General features: G+C 47.7%; 8 protein-coding genes across 8 annotated transcripts; 5 read left to right on the forward strand and 3 right to left on the reverse strand.

Moving 5' to 3' along the window:
- Positions 1-214: 214 nt before the first annotated feature.
- On the reverse strand, positions 215-2,119 carry RhiXN_00857 (SET domain protein; the record flags this gene model as incomplete). The annotated part of the gene is made up of 8 exons (XM_043320676.1): positions 215-602; positions 651-888; positions 939-1,079; positions 1,133-1,223; positions 1,272-1,637; positions 1,684-1,721; positions 1,774-1,870; positions 2,066-2,119. The coding sequence occupies 8 exons, from the start codon at positions 2,117-2,119 to the stop codon at positions 215-217; spliced, it is 1,413 nt and encodes a 470-aa protein (XP_043179688.1).
- A 38-nt stretch (positions 2,120-2,157) lies between these two features.
- Positions 2,158-4,403, forward strand: RhiXN_00858 (uncharacterized protein; the record flags this gene model as incomplete). Its single annotated transcript, XM_043320677.1, has 7 exons — positions 2,158-2,583; positions 2,638-2,803; positions 2,854-3,043; positions 3,099-3,155; positions 3,206-3,277; positions 4,210-4,276; positions 4,329-4,403. The coding sequence occupies 7 exons, from the start codon at positions 2,158-2,160 to the stop codon at positions 4,401-4,403; spliced, it is 1,053 nt and encodes a 350-aa protein (XP_043179689.1).
- Positions 4,404-4,861: 458 nt separating this feature from the next.
- RhiXN_00859 (alpha-amylase) lies at positions 4,862-7,523 on the forward strand (the record flags this gene model as incomplete). Its single annotated transcript, XM_043320678.1, has 12 exons — positions 4,862-5,123; positions 5,174-5,286; positions 5,342-5,663; positions 5,714-5,942; positions 5,995-6,087; positions 6,138-6,258; positions 6,315-6,627; positions 6,689-6,761; positions 6,816-6,885; positions 6,940-7,101; positions 7,168-7,416; positions 7,476-7,523. The coding sequence occupies 12 exons, from the start codon at positions 4,862-4,864 to the stop codon at positions 7,521-7,523; spliced, it is 2,055 nt and encodes a 684-aa protein (XP_043179690.1).
- Positions 7,524-8,128: 605 nt separating this feature from the next.
- Positions 8,129-9,938, reverse strand: RhiXN_00860 (uncharacterized protein; the record flags this gene model as incomplete). Its single annotated transcript, XM_043320679.1, has 5 exons — positions 8,129-8,179; positions 8,230-8,324; positions 8,405-9,410; positions 9,467-9,564; positions 9,620-9,938. 5 exons carry the CDS (start codon positions 9,936-9,938, stop codon positions 8,129-8,131), a joined length of 1,569 nt encoding a protein of 522 aa, XP_043179691.1.
- A 540-nt stretch (positions 9,939-10,478) lies between these two features.
- RhiXN_00861 (O-FucT domain protein) lies at positions 10,479-12,381 on the forward strand (the record flags this gene model as incomplete). Its single annotated transcript, XM_043320680.1, has 2 exons — positions 10,479-10,550; positions 10,606-12,381. The coding sequence occupies 2 exons, from the start codon at positions 10,479-10,481 to the stop codon at positions 12,379-12,381; spliced, it is 1,848 nt and encodes a 615-aa protein (XP_043179692.1).
- Positions 12,382-12,555: 174 nt separating this feature from the next.
- RhiXN_00862 (adenine phosphoribosyltransferase) lies at positions 12,556-13,303 on the reverse strand (the record flags this gene model as incomplete). The annotated part of the gene is made up of 3 exons (XM_043320681.1): positions 12,556-12,831; positions 12,907-13,176; positions 13,244-13,303. 3 exons carry the CDS (start codon positions 13,301-13,303, stop codon positions 12,556-12,558), a joined length of 606 nt encoding a protein of 201 aa, XP_043179693.1.
- A 216-nt stretch (positions 13,304-13,519) lies between these two features.
- RhiXN_00863 (glycoside hydrolase family 47 protein) lies at positions 13,520-17,284 on the forward strand (the record flags this gene model as incomplete). The annotated part of the gene is made up of 20 exons (XM_043320682.1): positions 13,520-13,674; positions 13,732-13,801; positions 13,873-13,927; positions 13,972-14,117; positions 14,172-14,357; positions 14,420-14,465; positions 14,520-14,680; positions 14,733-14,817; positions 14,870-14,949; positions 15,009-15,089; positions 15,145-15,190; positions 15,247-15,339; positions 15,397-15,428; positions 15,484-15,642; positions 15,692-15,764; positions 15,813-16,353; positions 16,410-16,456; positions 16,510-16,839; positions 16,889-17,221; positions 17,271-17,284. The coding sequence occupies 20 exons, from the start codon at positions 13,520-13,522 to the stop codon at positions 17,282-17,284; spliced, it is 2,733 nt and encodes a 910-aa protein (XP_043179694.1).
- A 241-nt stretch (positions 17,285-17,525) lies between these two features.
- On the forward strand, positions 17,526-20,397 carry RhiXN_00864 (uncharacterized protein; the record flags this gene model as incomplete). The annotated part of the gene is made up of 12 exons (XM_043320683.1): positions 17,526-17,572; positions 17,643-17,778; positions 17,825-17,900; positions 17,952-18,061; positions 18,112-18,459; positions 18,512-18,713; positions 19,038-19,228; positions 19,283-19,339; positions 19,392-19,934; positions 19,997-20,053; positions 20,106-20,219; positions 20,269-20,397. 12 exons carry the CDS (start codon positions 17,526-17,528, stop codon positions 20,395-20,397), a joined length of 2,010 nt encoding a protein of 669 aa, XP_043179695.1.
- Positions 20,398-20,766: the final 369 nt, after the last annotated feature.

The raw sequence follows: 20,766 nt of genomic DNA on the forward strand, positions 1-20,766 counted from the left end.
ACTTCACGCACGTAATGTATTGCTAAGGCGAATACGAAGAAATGTGGGGAGAGCGAGTTGAGGATCGCTTGGGGGGATAAACCTCCACCCCGGCACACCGGAGTGAAAGTTCCACAAGAATGCACGTGATTTACGCTAGCTCGCTAACGCCATAATACCTAATAGAGGAATAGGAGTAAAGAAACATTATATACATGCTTGCATTCCTAGCCCATTAGAAAGTAGCTCCAGTTAAAGCGAATTGTTGTACACTTTTTGCCACATAATATTCCTCTTCCCAAAGCCGCTCTATCATATCGAGTACACGTAGCCACTCTACGGGATCACTGGCTTCGCTGTCTGTTACCTGAGACCGTATAAAGGATATCTTAGTCTTGCTTCGTTCGACTACAGTTTTGCAGAGGTCGATCACTGATTGTCGAACTTTCAATTCGTTCTCTTCAGAAACATTATCCACCAAGCCCATAATCGAGTCCTCCCAAAGCTGTAGCTCATGGTTCGAATCATTCTCAGGGTTGATCGAGACATGAAGTAAACGTAGAGCAGTGATTACTCGGTACGATGGTCGTGCCTCTCCGCCTTGTACGTGAAAGGTCCAATCACTATGCGTGTTGGTCAAAGTATGACTACAATATATAAAGTACACTCACCCCCAATAGTTCCGATCTCTCAATAATTCTTGCTTTAATTGGGAGTTTTTCGCACCTTCAAATTGCTCTTCTAAATCTGGGTCGATAACGATCTCACCATCGGTTATATGCGCACCCTGTAGGCCAAGGGGCAACACGAACCCATATTCGGAGAACAGGAACGCGTTGGAGTGGCCTCCGTAACGTAAGTAAACTTGGTCGCCATTCTTCATTGGACCTAGTGTTGAAAATGCCATTCCTATATTTCGTTGAGATGTGGCAAATCATGGTACCATGTCAAGCTCTCACCGTCGCCGAGTGCGAACTCGTCTTGCGTTATTGACAATGAATCGATGGGCGTGTGATTGGCAAAGTCAAGGATAGGGCACATTGTGACATTATCACTTGGTTGGGGAAAGCCAAGTTCATGGTATAGACAGCGCGTGTTGACTTTAGCAGCGAGTTAGCTTGGTTGGGGTGAGTGTATCAGCGCATATACTCACCGTTTAACCATGCCCACACGTAGTCTTCAAACAAATAATTTGAATCCTCCATCTCTTCCTTCCCCGATAATGACAGGCCAGGAAAATGCTCCTACATGAATGTCAAGTCGGGCTCAACTAAGAGTTATGTGCAACAAACCATTGTCCGTAGCGCCAAGTTCCAATCATCCTTCAACCGTTTCTCAACACTCAACAGCATGTTTTCCACAGAGCGGGGTACCATTTTTATGAAAGCTAGTCTCAGACCTGAATTCTGCATAATGGCCAACGGGTGATCAGCAAAGTATGTCGGAAGGGTACTGATATATGCATCAAAGCTACCGTCTTCAATACCACGCTTGACACGATATAAATGTAACGAGAGTAACTGGATTGAGGTAAGGCGAGGAGGATCAATCGTTGATATGGGAATAAATTGAGGTAAAATGGGCTCTGGGTATTGGGCGCTCAGCGTCCTGGCATTCATAAGAAATTGACTTGGCACCGAGATGACTGTTTCTAGAGCCTACAGAACGACTTAGTAGCCAATAGCTGCAGGACAAGTACCTTACAGCAAGATCTTGGGTAGCAAACAATCCTCGACCGGCCCCTATAATACTTTTGGTATAATAAAGAAAGAAGAAGAAGAGCATGCATCTTACCAGCTACATAACGGGGCTCTACTCTGACAATAGAATTCTCTTCGGAATTGATCAATTTCTCGAGTCGCAACCATGGGGGATCCATTACCCCGAAGAACTAAAGAATAGGTTATGTCAGATTCAACGCAAGATAGTATAGTTATGTATCTTCTAGTAGGGTCTATGTTATCAGTCTAATTAGTTCGTCAAGCTATCAACCGATGTATGTGTCGTGTCGATCCGACTGATCGCAAGAGTACGAACCCAAGCATAATTTAGGCACGGTGGCGATGCTCGGTCCAAACACACGTACATAAGTCATAGTTCTGGCGAGTCCCACCGCATCGACCATAAAAGGCGCCGACATGCTTGTGGCTGTCGTCGACCGCAGCAATTTTGTTCTATATGTCTTTCAATCACATTTTCTTATTGCAAGACCTTGATTATCGAAAGCGAAGACTGCAAGCTCCATCAGTTTTCAGGCCAACTCCTCGAAAGCGGCTGAGCTCTGAATGCTGTCTTCCAACAACATTACCAAGCCTATCCTCTTTAGACAAGGTTGCTAGGAATCAAATACCTCGCACCGAAGTCAGGCAACTGCGTCAGCGGTCAACTTCATCTGAAGGGTCAAGCTCGTCGGAAAATTCGGATGACGCACCCACTTCTCCATCTCAACCGCGGGCTGACGATGCTCGTGGCTACACGCCACAAAAGTCAACACCTTCAGCGCGCCCCAAGGTATGGAAGGAGCCTGAGCACTGGGAAGTTGTTCAAGCTATCGAAAAGAGGGATGTTGTGAAGCTATCTGAGATTCGAGATTATTCATTTCACGTATGTTATTTATATAATGAAAATATGCGCGAGAAATAATATATATTTTGATAGGTGCTGTTGAGAAGAGTCAATAATACCTCGCCATTAGAGCATGCGGTACGGATTGGTTATACCGATATGGCAATACTCATCTTGGGAATGTTCAGTCGTTGGATTAATTATTTAGACGAAGAGGATTTCTCTCGCAAAAAGGTCATGATTAACCTTAATGCAATCCGTAAGTAATCCAGTTTTGTAATGTTTCGAACTATCATGACTCGATTCAAGGCATCAACCTAAGGTTTGCAATTACACAAGGTCTTCAACACAACCAGCCCAATCTTATTTCCTCGTACTTACAAACCATCGTTATGAGTCATGGTGAAGCCTGGCTAAAGGCGTCCATATCGGATGTTGCGAGAGAGTTGAACCAAGGAAGCGAGGGGAAACCTGCTCACATGGCTATTACATCAATCAAGTTAGTACCTGTAGCAACAGGTCAATTCTTGCGTCCTAGACACTACACTACACAGGAATTTCTTTACTCGGGAGCTTGCCAAAGCTGATTCGATCATTACAGTGGACGAATAGTCAGTGTTTGATTCAGCATGGATTTGCAAATAACTCACCGTCTTATCAGTGTGGCGAACGCAGGGTGTGATTTACTGATGTTAGGAGCATGGAACATTGCCATGCAGAAGCTCCCCAATGGGTACGTTTCCGTAAGGAATTTAGAACAATTGGGGTGTTCTAAATCGGTCCGTCGGGACGGGACGGATTCGGTCCGAGGATGGGAGGCTGTGCTGGCTTGGACCAACACTGGGCCGTTCTAAAGTGGCTTTCCGTAAGCCATGGGCATGTTTCTTGATAGACTTATTATAGAATAATCGTGTAAATAAAATATCATTTTCTTCTGCTTGAATTTTGTCTGTTTATTTTAGTTTAGTTTAGCGTATGCAACGTGTGTGTGGTGTGCAACTATGTGTGATATGGCGGAATGGTGCAGGACGCTGGGAATAGGGGCGCGCAATGTTTATCAACCCTTGGATATGTAAAGTGCTTTGACAGATTACTTTTATTGTACACAAGCATCTTACACTAGTTATCGAAACATTGTTCCAATTCATTTGAGTCATGTCACGTTGAATCTATCATACATATCTACAGTGCTGTGTAAATAATGTAATTATGATACAAATATATGCAGTAACACCGAAACACTGATGGCCTAATTTGGCCAACGATCAGGCAATCTTATCTTATCGGACGATCGTGGTCTGTTCTAAACTCAATGGTACGTTCTAAAGTTTAGAAGGGGGGGTCGACCCCCCCCTTCCAAATCATCGTTCTAAACCTTTAGGACACCCCCTCGTCGCGCTCCCAAACTGTTTCCGAGGCGATTTCACACGCGATTCCACGGTGCGAAATGCATCCGAGGTGGTCCACAAATCCAAATTCAACTTTAGAACGCCTCAAGCGTTCTAAAGTCCTTACGGAAACGTACCCAATGCCAAAGCTATTCCCGTAAGTGGTATTCCTGCCATATTGAAGTACACACTGGTGACATACAGCGGCTCCCACCTAGCTCCACTTCTTCGCCCGTGACGACCGAATATATCAGGAGTTTTCTGAAAGGCGTCGTAGACTCAGGGATGAGTGCCGGGCCCACTTGCCCAAAAAGCTACAGTGGCAGATGAAAGTTATGAAAAAGGTATGCCCTTTCCACCTACCCCGGATAAACTGCTATCGAACGTTTATCACAGACCATTGGGATACGGACATATGGCATATACCAGAAGCTCGAAATTCTCAAGGAAGAGCTAGATGGCAAGGAATAATCGGCGCAGCCACACCTACTCCATTCAACCCCACATTATTTTGTAATCATTTATTTGGTTGAGTAATATCTGTAGTACTACTTTGACATTTGGACAAACCAATGGTCGTCTTCCGGCGAATATTCGCGATGTTGGCCTCGAGGTCGGCTAGGCTCCGAGATAATCGAGGTGATATTCATTGCGATCTGTCGCGCGCCAGGGCATGTTCAAGGGCAAGAATTTAGACCGACTTCCCAATCGAGAAAGATGTAATCCTATCGTCATCATTGTGAAGATCAAATGGCCCCAATACCCTTACGCGGTACCCCCCGACAACTCAATCCGGAACACGTTCCGCGACTTGACCCCACTATAAGATTTCGGTAAGGAATATTATCTTTGCGGGATCCACTATAAAGCAGCGCTCACTTTCGTTTTGACCAGCATTCGACTACCACCACCCCCCCTTCCTATACACCATGGCCAGTGGTCCCAAGCTCACATTTAACCCCGATCTGATTATGTCGATCGACCCCTGGTTGGAACCAAACCTGCCAGCATTGTCAGAGCGTCGTGGTCACTTTGATCATGTCAAACACGACATTCTGTCCAGCGAGGGTAGCTACGACTCGTTCACCAAGGGATACAAGAGGTTCGGCCTCAATGTTCAAAGTGATAACTCGGTCACCTATACCGAGTGGGCTCCCAATGCGGTCGAGGCCTCCCTCATTGGCGATTTCAGTATGTGTACTCACCTTAGACCAGTATTCATACTGATCGCATGATATCAGATAATTGGGATCGCGGCTCTCACAAAATGACTAAGGATCAGTATGGGGTTTGGAACCTCACCATTCCCAGCAACAATGGAGCTTGTCCGATCCCTCACGATTCAAAAGTTAAAGTATGTATCTAGGTCGATACCCTTCAGTGTATTTTAATTAATTCAACTGTACTAGATTTCCATGGTCCTTCCTCATGGTGAACGTATTGAGCGTTTGCCCGCATGGATTACGCGCGTCACTCAAGACCTTTCTGTCTCACCTATATACGATGCTCGGTTCTGGAATCCTCCTGCCGAGCAAGCATATAAATTCAAACACCCCCGCCCACCAAAAGTTACTTCAGCCCGTATCTACGAGGCCCATGTTGGCATTTCGAGTCCTGAGCCTCGGGTCGCTACCTACAAAGAATTTACCGTCAATACTCTGCCGCGTATCAAGAATTTGGGATACAATGTTATCCAGCTGATGGCAGTCATGGAGCATGCCTACTATGCATGTATGTGCATCTCATCAGCACGCATAATATATACTGATTTTCCTTCTCAGCTTTCGGTTATCAAGTAACCAGCTTCTTCGCTGCTAGCTCACGCTACGGAACACCTGATGAGCTGAAAGAATTAATTGATACCGCTCACTCTATGGGGATCACTGTTCTATTGGATGTAGTACATTCACATGCCTGCAAGAACGTCCTCGATGGAATCAATCAGTTCGACGGAACCGATCACCTGTACTTCCATGGAGGAGGTCGCGGCTATCATGATTTATGGGACAGGTGCGATTATTGATCTGACATGGCACCCTTGTCGTCTGATTCTCTCTAATAGCCGTCTATTCAACTACTCTCATCATGAGGTTCTTCGTTTCTTGCTTTCTAATCTCCGTTTCTGGATGGAAGAGTATCAGTTCGACGGCTTCCGGTATGCTATCTCAATACTATGATTTGACGAAAGTAACTGACACAGTATAGATTCGACGGTGTAACGAGCATGATGTACGTCCACCATGGTATCGGAACCGGTTTCTCTGGTGGATATCATGAGTATTTTGGTCCTGGTGCCGATAACGAGGCGATTGTCTACTTGATGATTGTAAGCAGGCCGCTAAGCATATCTCGTTACACTCTGATTAATGACCTTTGCTGTAGGCCAACGATATGCTCCACCAATTGTACCCTGAGGTTATCACTATCGCAGAAGATGTATCAGGCATGCCTTTACTCTGCGTTCCCATTGAGAAAGGCGGTATGGGTTTCGATTACCGCCTCGCCATGGCTGTCCCCGATATGTGGATCAAGCTTCTCAAAGAAAAGAGTGACGATCAATGGGATGTCAACGACATCGTGCATACTTTGACCAACCGACGATACCGCGAGAAGACTGTCTCGTACGCCGAAAGCCACGATCAAGCACTTGTCGGTGACAAGACTCTTGCATTCTGGTTGATGGATAAGGAAATGTGTGAGTAACCACGCTCAGCGTCGATCGCTACCGGATTTGACACCCTCGTGGATGAAATTAGACGACTTCATGTCTGATCTCACCCCGATGACACCCATCATCGAACGTGGTCTATCACTGCACAAGATGATCCGGTAAGCAAATAAAACGATCGCTCGGATAATCCCGGTCTGAATATGACGATACAGCTTACTCTCACACACGTTGGGTGGTGAAGGGTACTTGAACTTCGAGGGTAACGAATTTGGTCATCCCGAGGTAGGTTCCGTCTCATCATCTGGAACTGCCTCCCAAACTTAAGCCTCGTTTTAGTGGCTTGATTTCCCCCGCGAGGGGAATGGTAATTCGTTCTGGTATGCCCGACGCCAGTTCAACGTTGTCGATGATGCACTCCTCCGCTACAAGTACCTCAACAACTTCGACTCGGCGATGAACCACACCGAGGAAAAGTATGGATGGATTAACTCTGAACCCGTAAGTACAACGTCAACCCTGGATCATGTCAACCCAAAAAGCTAATACAACCTTATTACCCCACAGGCTTACGTCTCGCTCAAGAACCAGGACGACAAGGTCATCGTCTTTGAACGTAATGGCCTCGTGTTCGCATTCAACTTCCACCCCACCCAATCGTTTGCGGATTACCGAATTGGTGTTGAGGTCGAAGGAAGATACCGTCCCGTACTCACTACAGATGAGAAGCGATTTGCGGGACAAGACCGTATCGACTACAACACTGATCACTTTACGACGCCTTTGGGATGGAACAATCGCAGGAACTGGATGCATGTGAGTTAATACATAAGCACAGCAAGTACTGTTGAATTAATTATACACAACCCGAATAGATTTACCTCCCTTCGCGCACCGCTATCGTCTTTGCCAAGCAAGATTAAATTCGCACTCTCGTTTGAATTCGCCAATATATGCACTAGATCCGTTTCGTTGTCATGAATATGCCAAATGCTCTCGCGTTTTTTGTATTGTTTAGTTCAATTCAGTCAATTCATCAATTCTAGACATAGCTAGACTTTGCTAAAGGAGAACTAGGCCCGATTGTGTGTGGTATACCTATATGCGTACCGTGCCAACCATGACATTTGATCACGCGCAATCGCCAACCCTAAGGGGGGCAGTGTGCGCTCGGTATCGAAACCCGACGTTGATAACAAGGTCTAGAGCCTACGGCTTTTGCCTCTCCTCTCCTTATCACCCTCTAACTATCCCAAGGCAAAAAGTACAACAGTGACGTAGATAGAATTCAAATGTGGGTAACTACAACATGGGATGCGAAGATCTAACACATAAGTTATAAGCTACAGATAACAGAAAAGGGTGTATGTGAGAGAAGCAAGGGGAATATCATATGAGTTTTCGGCAACACAAACATCCAGGAGAGGTAGGGACAATAGCATACATAAACAAAAGAAAGAAAAAAAAGGGCCGGCCATGAGGGGTTAGGACGGTGTTATCGGCTTGGGGATAATTTTGGGGAACATGTTCAACATGATCGAAGTAGAGCTTCCGCTCGCTCTGCGTCCTGGCGATCGACCTGCGAATTGAAATGAGCCCAGCTAGATGTACAGTATCGCCAGAACATACCAAAAGGTTCGCAGTTTTGTACGTCGATGAGTACAAGTGATTGATCCCATTGTTGTGGAGGGTACTGGAGAAATGGTTCACGAGGCCGTGAGCGTCTAAGCATAGAGCGGCGAATAAGTCTCTCGAAATCACATTTTCACGCGGGAAGTTAAAAAAAATGGGGTGAGCGACTTACCAAGCCCATGTGGAAGATCGATCGTGAGACAGCGCATCGCCGCCTTGACATCTCCAGATGTTAAAGCGATCTCATCCACACCTTCAAGTTCGTGTGCACTTAGCACCATGTGGCGATCTGCAGGAGGGAATAGGGATGCAAGTAAACGGACATCGGCCACAACGCTAGCGCATTCACCCTTGGCGCGGGTGAAGCTGAAGAACGGCTGAGGCGGTGACGCGGAACGCCGAGGTGATCGCAGGGTCGTAGACTGTGATCGGACTGTGCTCGAAGTCGCTTCCGCGCAGGATGAGGTAGAGGCTGCAGGAGAGTGCGAGGCCATCGACGACACCGGCGAAGCAGGGTGCTCTTCGTGGTGCTCTTCGGCATCGTCTGGCGAGCAATGATTATCCAACTCAGCAGGTGTTTCAGACTCTAAATCCGTTTCGTCTCGCGGCTTGCATGCGGATGGAGAGGCCCAGGGTGTGATGATCATATTCGGATAGAGCATGAGTAGGATCATGCGACTGAGCCAACTGTCCGATGCATCCTCGCTCAGACCAATGACGGCAAGGTCAGCAGCGACTGCTTCGACTGCAGGTGGAATCTTGTTCGTGATTCGACCATTGCGCTGTTTTGGCTCATCCCCTTCTCGTTCAGAGTCCGAAGACTCGGTTGAGAGGGAGGAAAGAGGAGAAATGGTTGATGCCAAAGTGTACGCTCCGGGGGGTAGAGAGATAGACTGGAAGGACGAATTGGACGTGCTTCGGTGTCGTTTGGGAGAAGATAAGGCAAATGTGTCGTCAATATTCATGAGCTCGAGGCCGAGTCCAAATCCATGTGTGCCCACATCCCCATCGAGCACGAGCGAACCCCGGACGCTGAGCCTTCTTTCCTCGAATGCAGTTGGGGGGTCAATGATCGGAGGTGATACTGTAGAGGTGAGAGCAACTGCGTCGGTGGAATAGAGGCCAAAGCCGGCGTGCGCCAATAGGGCAATGACAGAAGGCAGAGAAGATGATTTGACCTGATGTGGGGTGTATGAGTAATCGCGACAGGACAGAAGAGTATGGCGTCACAAACCAGAATGAAGTCGCTCATGTAGCTCGACTGATACAGAATGGAGATCCCCGCATGGGCAAGAGCGGCAGATATTTCGCAGACTCGAGTGCCGGCATCACCTATGAAAGACGCACGTTGGTGGAGAGTGTTGTAGAGAAGTAAATGCGCAGTTACCAAACTTGTCTTCATCTATTTGAAGTACACTCCATGTCTCTTGAGATATTTCTATGGGAGCACCTGACCTTGCGCCCAATCTGCCTCGGCGTGCCAACGGCCGGAAGTCATCAAGGGTCGTCTGTTCGGCAAAGATAGAAAGTTCGCTGGTATTGAGTGTGATATTGAGAAAGGTAGGCCGCTGTCGGAGGAATTGCTTGACCACATAGTGTGTTGTTTCAGGCAGGCGTGAGCGCGGAATGGTACATAGACGGAGTGCTATGTCGAGCACGGTAATAGTGACATCGGGGAGCGATCCAGGTGAGTCCTGGAACGACATGGGAGGTGCTAAGCAGGCGGATAGCAGTTCAGCACGAGAGTGGCGGCTTGATAAGGAAGAGAAAGCAACTCACTCCTTCAGTGGAGGGTATATCGAATGTGGTGGTATAGTGGAAGTGTAAGGAATATTATTTTTATAGCGGCCAGAAAATCAGACGAGTGGGCGGTAGAAAGGGAGGCGAGTCGAATGGTGTGAGTCAAGGGCACCCGCCGGTATATGAGAGTTTGAAAGAGTCCTAAAGCCGGGATGGACCCGATGGCTGAACCGTTCCCCTGGGTCGTTGGAAATTGCCTGGGCCGAGGAAGACATTCATATTACTATCTTCGATCTCTTTCTATACACACGTGCAAAACGCACATTTTGGATATACCCTGCTCGAATTAGTATATCCCACGACAACCTCGCACACTGTGTCTTGAAAATTTTTGACTGGAACCGAGCACGTACAAGTTGGACTGCTGATGGAAAGGGGGATCATCGCTGGTGTGACTAGCGGCTATTCTAGGGTGCACGAAATTGTCCAACCCCTTTTGTTCTGAAATGGGAAGTTGTTCTCGACCACAACTCCCGTTCTCTCTCTCTTACCACGCCGCTCAAAGACGCATTGGGTTCGTACTTGTGCTTCTGTGCCTCCAAGCACGCTACGTATTAATGTAATTTTGGCTAGTCCCCGGCGCTCCACCATCACCAGTTTGGAGACAGGCACCGCGCTGGGAACAGCCGTGTTACACCACGGCCCGCTCAGCAAACATCAGCAGCTGACCGGCTATCGCCCACCGTTTGCTGGATCATGATGTTACCCCGTTCCCCGGACCTGGAAGCAGGAACAAAACGGCGAAAGACAACTAATCGCCCATATCCTCGCTCGGGTCCGGCCAATGCCCCACCCGCAGGCCTATCTCGCAAAAATTTTCACCACGCCTGCCGAGAACTACGTATACGCCGGTCGCGCAGCTGGTTCCTAGCACTTGTTTGTTTACTCTTGATCACTCTTCTCGCGTCGAATGGCCTTCCTCTTCTATCCGAGGGAATACCAAGAATTCTTCTGCCGTGGCTGGACGCGCCCAATCATGACGATCAGGACTATACTCGTAGCGTCTATAAGCCAAGGAAGGAAGATTTGGACTTGGGCCCCACCCATACTCGAGGAAATTTCGCCTCTTGGCCCTTGGAATCCGACTCAAAGCCCGAAGTGGATCCTCGGAGCGCTCGCTGCTTCATCGCCTACTTGCCACACTCTGGATTTAACAACCAAAGAATCGCCTTGGAAAATGCGATGATGATGGCCTATATACTGAATTGTACACTGATTGCACCGCCCGCAAGACTGGGAACACCTCTCCCATATCGCCCATCCCGCACGCTGGAACAACACCATCTAATTTCGGCAAAGAAGGATCCAGAAGAGTGTTCAAAATTTTTGGACTATACTCCACCCGAATGTCTTGGTCACAACCAATTCACATTGATGCCTTGGGATGAGCTCATTGACTTTCAACCGATTCAAAGGGACCTTGGACTGGATATCCTATTCATGCATGGTGCGAGAACTCCTCGTGAGTTCTTGTACAACCTTGGCCTTCCTGAAAAGTCGATCACATTTCTAAACGACAGAGAACTCTATCAGTACCGCATATACGATACACAGCACCTGGACAACGAAACCAGGCCGAGCTCTAGGTACAAAGATGGATGGCACGTGGAGCATCTACAAGGCCTTCTGAGCACTTCCCCCGCGATCCATTTTGGAACCCTTTTCGGGAGTGGGCGTCTCAGGTTACAGCGACCTGAATATGTTACCACCCGCACTAGGATATCCCAGGGTATGGCAATATCGCATGGCGCGATACTTCAAGCTTCACGCGCCATTCGTACAAGAATCACCGAGTTCAGCCACGACAGACACTTATATTTAGCCATCCACGTCCGAGTCGGGGACCGCAAGTTCAAGGGCACTGCCGTAAAGAATGGGCGTTCCCTATGGTGGCAACTCATTACTAGACTTGGAATCTCTAAAGAGACAGGTAGGGTTCTCGAGGATCGCTTTTTGCAAAAGACTAGGAAGAGCAAACGGAAAAATGCTATTTTGGGCTCTTTGCCTGGACCTTTTATTAAACCTTGGTATAATTCAAGTCAACCTTATTATCCCCACGAGCGGTGTGCTTCGCCCCATAGGGACCTTGGATCGGCAGCCTCATACCTTGGAATACCGTTATTCATCGCCACTGATGCGGCCCATCCTAGGTTACATCCTTCGTTGGCTATTTTTTATGAAACTTTTCCTTGCACATTCGTGCTAGGTGACTTTCCCGATAAGATAAAATCCTTGGTTGCACTGCATAGGCCAGGTGATGTGTCTCCATTCGGGCGATTTCTAGTCCCTCTGGTCGATGCCGTTATTGCAGGTCATGCGACGCATGTGATTGGAACACAGAATAGGTGAGCAACAACCTAAAACTTCGGAATTGCCTAATTTCGGGCCTGGTATAGTACGTTTAGTAATTATGTGACAAGTATATTGCACCCCACGTATTCCGTTGCACGCGGAATCTGAAATTGGTATCGTAGATGTGTGTGATTCGTGTTATTAGTCAATGGAAGTCGTCTAGTTGTCCAATCAATCTTCGGCTTGAATAATAGAATATGCCGGGGCGTCGAGTTTCTCGTGCCCCTTGAGGAAAGGAAGGCCGACGACAAAAATGTATTCAACAGTCTTGCCGCCCTGTTTTGCGACAAGTTCTCCCGCAGCCTTCGCTGATCCCCCTGCATCACCGACGATATCAGTGGGATGAAATGAATAGAGATAAGAGGACTTGCCTGTCGCGATTAAATCATCGATGATAACAACGTTGGATCCTGCAGGAATAGCACCCTCTTGCATGTCAAACGAGTCCTATGATCCCCACCGTCTCATTCAGTCTACCCCGATACCCACACATGCTTCGAATCAAAGCTTGATCGTACTCACCGCTCCATATTCTTTTTCGTACGTCACCGTTGTACATTTTCCAGGAAGCTTTCCTTTTTTCCGCACAGGAACAAACGCGGCTCCCAGTCTCAGTGCAACAATCGGACCCAAGAGGAAGCCTCTCGCATCCAGGCCAACAACAGTATCAATCTTCTTGGACTCAGTCCTTGGGATCGTCTGCGAGGTTATGTGATGCACAAGATGGGTGATAAGCGTCTCGAACGCGACGGGATCCCGTAGGATGGGGAACAGATCGAGGAAGGTAATCCCCTATGCACCGAGATTATTTCAGTCCCCGTGTTGTCATATACCAAGCTATAGCCCCAGAACTACCAACCTTTTTAGGAAAGTTTGGGTGAACTCCCAGGAGATTGCGCAGGTATTCTACGTCTGCCATTGTCGTCGTTTGAAGACTTGGCCGCTATCGCCTATCCGGGATTGTAAAATTGATCGGCAATCCAATTTCAGCTATTTGGTAATTTATCCGAGATAGGAAATGGCCCCCTGGCCAGAATAAGGCTGTGTTCCCAGCGCTAAGCGCCGCACGACGTGGCGGTTAAGTCGTTTCTGCTTTCACAAGGATAACTCTTTTTTGATCGTGCGTCTGGGCTCGATGAATTGGAGGCAAATGTGGCCTCATACTTTGTTTATTGTTATCACTCTCTATATTGAAATCTCATATTGGACAAGCAAGTCGAGGTTTGGCGCGACGGCTCAGCCTTCACCGAGGAAAGATAGCTGGACCAAGGAACGGAAGCTCGAGTATAGGTGGGCTGGTCACGCTCTAGTGAACGAGAGGCCTGTGGTATTAATTGTTACGAAAAGAGAGGCGACGCGTCAGTTGTGGCATCATGGATTCGACTCGTACATGGATCATGCGTTCCCAATGGACGAGGTAAGTCGTGTCTTGGCATATTGTCAGACGCATCCAACCCCCCATCTCATACATCTAGTTAATGCCCAAAGCTTGCCGAGGGAGGGGTCCTGATTATGCCAATCCGCAAGTCGTTTTCTCTGCAATGTGCGCGGGGAATGCTTACCGATATCGCTACAGGGCTAATATAGGCCACAACGATGTAATGGCCAATTTTAGCCTGACCTTGGTAGACAACCTTGACACATTTGTCACGTTTAATAATTATTCTGGTTTTGAGTGGGCCGTTCGGCAGACGATAGATGGCGTATCGTTTGACCAGAATGTCAAGCCTCAGGTACGTCCAGAGTCTTCTCAGTGTCGCTTGTTTTGCTACAATACGAACCAACAGGTATTCGAGATTACTATTCGGGGCATGGGAGGGCTACTGTCAGCCCATATATTTGCGGCTGATAAGGAAGAGCGTTGGGGCTTTGGTATACCTTGGTATAACGATGAGCTTCTCCATCTAGCATATGATCTAGGAAAGCGACTGCTTCCCGCGTTTAGAACAAACACTGGAATTCCATTCGCAAGGGTAGGTAAAAGGTTTAGCATGCCGGCACTAATTTTTGTACTTACTAAAATAAATACAATAAGATTAACTTGCGGCACGGTGTACCTACAACGGAAACGTTTGAAACCTGTTCGTCTGTTCGATTTGTCTCGCCAGTATTATGGTATTAATAAGTTGCAATAGGTACTGCGGGTGCAGGCTCTCTTCTGCTCGAGTGGACAACTTTGTCCCGGTTGACAGGAGATCCGGAATTTGAACGTGTCGCACGAAAGGCATTCTTTGCTATCTGGAATCGCCGATCCGACCTTGGTTTGCTTCCAAACACGATAAACTTGGCAAGCGGGGTAAGCGGATTCGACCAGGCACCGATGGTTTGGTCTCAGTTGCTCTTTGCAGGCATGGCTTCAACCGGAAATTGCTGGGATCGGCGCTGGTATTGATAGTTTTTACGAGTATGCTTTGAAAATGTATGTGATGACGGGTGGGTATTCTTAATTTTATGCAGTGAGGTAGTGCTAAATTAATTCTCACAGGCGAATCCGAGTACTACGATGTTTGGAGAGAAGGTTACTCGGCTATCATGAAGTATTCGCGTGGTCCGGAAGGTTTTTGGGTAAGTAAATGCGCACACTTTCGAACAGCAGGCCCGATTGCTGACATCGCCATCGATAGTACAGAAATGTTGGAGCCAGCACGGGCAATCTTGCTACTGTGTACATCGACTCGCTATCTGCGTTTTGGCCCGGCCTTCAGGTAAGAGGCCCGCTTGAAGCGATCCTACAAAGGTGCTCAAAATCGGTATTTCAAGGTGCTGGCAGGGGATGTTCAAAATGCGATCAAATCGCATCTAGTCTGTAAGTTTAGATTCTGGGCAATCAGGACACTGTGGCTTGACAACACACATTCAAAGACTGGAATCTCTGGCGAAGGTTCTCGGGAATACCTGAAACTTTCAATATCGCTACCCGACAAGGTGTAACGCTGGGATATCCATTACGTCCAGGTTAGACCGCTAAATGCAATTCATAGGTTGGAATGATACTAACGGATTTGATACTAGAATTTATCGAATCAACTTATTTCTTGTATAGAGTAGGCAGCAATCCCATCACTCCAGTGATAAAATACTCACACACTTTGTGCCCAGGCGACTCAGGATCCTTTTTACCTTGATGTTGGAGAGCGGGTTCTTCATGACCTAATACGCCGGGCTAAGGTTAATTGTGGTCTTTCGACACTTTCCAATGTCCAGAGTGGCGAACACGAGGATAGAATGGAGTCATTTGCGTTGTCCGAAACTTTGAAAGTCGGTGAAGCCTGTACCATTTCCCTGAGCGAAGGCTGACACTTAGTAGTATCTCTTTTTGATTTTCGACGAAGAAAACAAAATTAATTCGGATGATCAGAATATGGTTTTCACAACAGAAGGTGAGTTGATAACAAGAAATGCATATAGTTACTAACACTACACTAAAGGACATCTTATAACGCTTTCCCAACAACACTTGAAGACACCCTCAGAGGCATCTCGTTATTTCAGACAGAAAGAACAAAACTTCTGCCCGGTTTACCAGCCCGCTCGAAACCCACCAAGCCTTTATCCCGGAGAATCTTATGGGCTGATTCAGTCTATCCGAAGTCGACCAGACTCGGACTACGGCCGATTCATCACTGGGTTAGAGTTATCAGTCGTAGGCGCGTCCGATTCACCATGGTGGGATTTGTCAGGACGGTGTGCGGTACCGCAGCCGGAGGAGTATGTGAGCACCTCTGTCTACCATGACCAAGCCTCCCCTTTTGATTTCGATCTTTTCGACCTCGATCTTGACGACGTTGCGGCGCGTTTGTCTGACCTACTTGGTGCTCCCATGGAACAAACTCCGCTCACACCAAAGTCCTTCGACTATGTGCTCAGCATAGATGGAATGGTTACGGAAGCTGACAAAGATCTCAGCACCTCAAAAGTGCACCGGGTTGAAGGAGGATTTATGGTTCGGAACATTACCGGTGTGAAAGCGTATGTATTATCAATTTAACGGTGGCTGTTCTTCACTAAACCATCTTTGTTTACAGGAGAATGACAGCCCGAATGGACGGACAAGGTTATGACGTGACAATGCGTACGTCTCTCCACTCGTTCGATTCCATCTTTGGCTTACACTGGATTCTTCAGTGGGACATCACCGGGTCTTGAGCGGCCAAAAGGTTTTCATCAATGATCCGGCATTGCTCGAGCTTCCTGGATTCTCTAAGCTACAGGAAAAAGAAAGGAAGCTTGCGGTTCAACTTAAGCTCAGAGTTGGCGACTCGGATGAGGAGATCAGTTTATTTGCTACCACAGCACTGTTTGGAGCGGATCCCAGCTCCGAGAACTCTCCAGGGACGTTTAGGGTTGACGCTCCTCCACTCCATGTAGTCCCCTCCAATCCTGAGAACCTCAATGGTTGTAGTGACCATGAAGCACTACCTATATTAAATGGCGCCGTACTTGTGGTCAATAGAGGTATGTCGGTCAGAAATCCATAACGCGGGCTGTTCTTAATTTTGCGTAGGGACCTGCTCCTTCTTGGAGAAACTGACCAAGGCTAAAAAAGTTGGAGCCGCTGGGGTGATAGTGGTGTCAGACGTCGATAGTCTTATCAACCCTAGCCTTGATAAGGAGGAAGAAGATTATGCTGCGTCGGAACTAGCCGACGTAGGACTTGTCGTTCTGACACATAGGGATGGAGTCAAACTATTGAAGTCTTTAGAGACTTCGTTGGACACGGTGGTTCCATTATGGGTGAAAGTCACCCGTCAACCATCCCTCGAGGATGAGATCACAAAAGAAGAGGAAGAAAAGCCTAGATTACTCTACATCAACGGAAAGGCATTGATTAACACTGGTAAGACCTTTATTTAAGATGTGTTATCCAATTACTAATATTTTTTTAGTAATTATGATTTAATACCTTGTCGATTGTTGTACATCGCCGTTTCATACATATGTATTTGTTAGCCTCGCATACACCAATAGACCGAACGCCTGGGTGTGTTCATCGAGACCTTTGATCCGTGTTGAGAAGTTGGCCGTTTTGCCAAATTAGCCTTGTGTTGGGTTAGAGCTAAACCTGTAAATTTGATTTCAAATTCTTGGTCCCGATCACACCTGTGCCACCACCCCCTCCCCGACTAGCTTGATCGGCGATCATGTCCAAACGACCATCTGGGGCGTCTTCAGACCCATCTATTCAAAGGTAAGATAAAAGTTTTTTTTCTTTCTTTTACCTTGGTTAGACAATGTTTTGAGATTATCTATTCCTCTAGTTCTACCAAGGATGAAGGGCGCGACAAATTGCTTGCCATGCTGAATTCTCATGGCCAATCTTTTATGAACTCATTTGAGTTCCCAGTAGCGAAGCCTAAAACATCCAAAACCTCCAAAAAGAAGAGAAATTTCAAGGTATATCACTCTTTACGCTATTCGCCTTTCTTGTTTACACGGCCAGTCAGAAACGCAGGAAGCAGAGTGCATTAAGCTGGATGATAAGCTTGAGATACACAGCACAAAAGCAGCAAGTGCTGGTAAGCCATGTTCTATTGAAATGTTCTAACAGAAGGCGAATAATCTTCTAGACATAGTTCCCAGTGCCTCTACTTCTAAAGCACCTGACGTGGTGGTTTTTGATGCACGAGCTGGAACCTCATCTCAGCCGGTAGTTCGAGGCAAGGGCAAAGGATTTATGGTGAGTCAATGAGCCTGTGGCCCGATCGCCGAACTCAACAGGGGTTACAGTCGTCCAAAATCACCCACGTCCAATCGGAGTCGCAGCCCAAATCATCTCAACCCAAGGACAGCGATGAGGATTCTGACGGAGAACATTCCAATAGCAAAAACGATAAACTGCTCCATGAGCTTGTGCACTCTCAGCTTCTGAGTAACCCGCATGCGTATGATGCAAAGCAGGGATCTGCTCAGCGGTCCCGGACCGTTGCAGGGCGACTGCTCGAGCTTGCCAACGATGCAAAAATTGGCCGAGGTACTGATACTCTCAAGACGAAGGAGAACTCGCACCATGCGAAACGCGTGCGGTTGGGGCTATTGGATAAGGCAAAGCAGCGTGAAGCTAAGGCGCTCGAAGAGGTAAATTGCAGTCATATTGTGTTATTAACTACGTATTTAATTTTATAATTAGGCAAAAACATTGGGTAACTACCACCCATCGATCAAGAAGAACTTTGATGCTCCTAGTTCAGGAGGGGCTAAACGGAGGAGAGAACGAGGGCTGGCACTGGGGATTGGGAAGTTCCGAAATGGTGCATTGACATTGTCCAAGAATGATATTAGGTCTGTGGAGGGCGCGCTGCCGAGTACTATTTCGAAAAAAGGCAAAGGTAGTAAGCGGCGCTGAAAGATTGCATTTGGTGTATCTGTAATCTCAGCTGCGCAGTATTTTAACGTATTGCCGGGTGTTTGTTGTTACGATTAGGCTGTACATATATTGTTTGTTTACCAGAGTGATTTTTAATAGGTGAATTACATAAGCGAGATTTGCGGCCGCCCTCTTCGCAGGATTCGTCTTGCCCACCACGTTGTAGACTTGAGTCCGGGAGTCGTGCCTCGAGGAGCCTTCCGGTGCAGATGCTGTTCTGATTACGATCGCAGTATATAACAGTGTTGCCTGCATCAGAGTCCTATTAGCCCCTCGATTCCCTCGACAGTAAACAATCCGGATTCTCCCACCATGCGCAAATTCGGGCTCCGTCGGGCGCTGAGCACCAAGCCCGTCCCCCGCCAATCCGATCCCGAGTTTGTCCAGGAGGACGTCGACGAACATGGCCATGTCATCCCCGCCACTCGCCGACAGCCAGGACGGAAGAACTCGCTGCTGGGCCGTGTGTTCCGAAAGAAGGTACGGTTGGCCCGTGTTTACGCACATTTTATCTAATATCCTATTGTTGTGCAGACCAAGCAATCAGACGATATACATACTATACATTCAGGGGAGGGCATAGCTGTCCATGTAAGCACACGCCTCGTGTTTTGTTTGTTTTTCGTTCTGACCTTTACCTCAGCCCGCACCAATGCACCCCACGCATGCACATGAGTATGAGGGCCAGCATAGCTTTGGCGGGGCTGGCTCTCATCTCATGGGTGAGCCGCCCATAATCGTCGATCCCTCTGCTCGTGACCACTCGGTCCGTGGCCATTCGGTACGCGACCACCACTCTGTTCGCGACCATCACTCTGTGCGTGGTGACCACTCTGTCCATGGCGGCACGGTCTACCGCGATGATATCTCCAGGGGTGGCTACCCTAATGATTACGAATCCACCGCTGGTGGCCATCGGCGCGTATACGAACACGATTATGGGCGTGACGACGGCTATCCCGAGCATGTTACCGTCATGACTGGTTCCCCACGCCATAGCCATGCGACATCCCCGCGCAGTTATCACCAGGTCCCGGTATCAGTTCCGGGCACTGTCATTCACGATGTGCATGATCGCCGTTCGAGCAGCTCTCGCAGCTCTCGCAGCGGCAGGACTGGTGTAAAGACCGTTCATCATCCACAACCGGGAGAAGTTGAAGTCAATCTGCAGCCTGGTGAGAAGCAGGTACGTTTATTTTCATGAGATCATTATCCACATGCCACAATAACGCTTGCTCCTTCCAAAAGGAATTTGTGATTGGCCCCAATACACAGCTCATTGTCCCCGATGACGTTGAGCTCGAGGTAAGATCGGGTCTCTTGCGACTAAAAACTTGCCTGATCTCTTGATTTTCAGATAAGCGACGGTAAAGGAGGTTGGATGCCTTACCACGAATCGCTTCTTCGTAGGCCTCCTCGCGAAGAAGTATACGTCATCTCTGGCGGATCTAACTTCATAGTCGAGGATGAGGTATGTGACAGCAAAACGCAACGTGAATTTATTTAATCTATTTTTTTAGATGGGGAATATATTGCACAGATCACAACCTTCAACTTACTCAGCAGCTCCCGTGTCTACTGCCGGATCAGTTGCAGGTCGCTCTACTCGAAGCAGACGAGATTATGGGCCGGTTTATGTGGATGGTTAAAGATTTATTTCGTTGCTTTACTTGTAATATTTGGGTTCTGGTTTGTACTATTTGTGTGTTCATCGAGTTGAGTTTTTTTATGCTTTGGGCCATCTTACGTTACACAAGTGTCTGCTGGAGTATTATCAGGTCTGCCGTTTTCATACCAATAGTATACCGTCCTCCCGCTCTCTGTCGCAATGCTCCCAAAGTGTGAAGAAGCAAAGCCGGGTACCCCGTTCCGAAATGAGTCCTCAGCTCTTTGCTTTGCACGCCATCAGATGCGCGATATCACTCAGGACTGACATGGGAATGGCGGGTCAGTTGCGAGACCCAACGGCATGAATGTGACAGACCGGCTGGATGCTATAAAAATGAAAGCAATTATGC

This window comes from Rhizoctonia solani, chromosome 4 (assembly GCF_016906535.1).
Source record: "Rhizoctonia solani chromosome 4, complete sequence".
Lineage (NCBI taxonomy): Eukaryota > Fungi > Basidiomycota > Agaricomycetes > Cantharellales > Ceratobasidiaceae > Rhizoctonia > Rhizoctonia solani.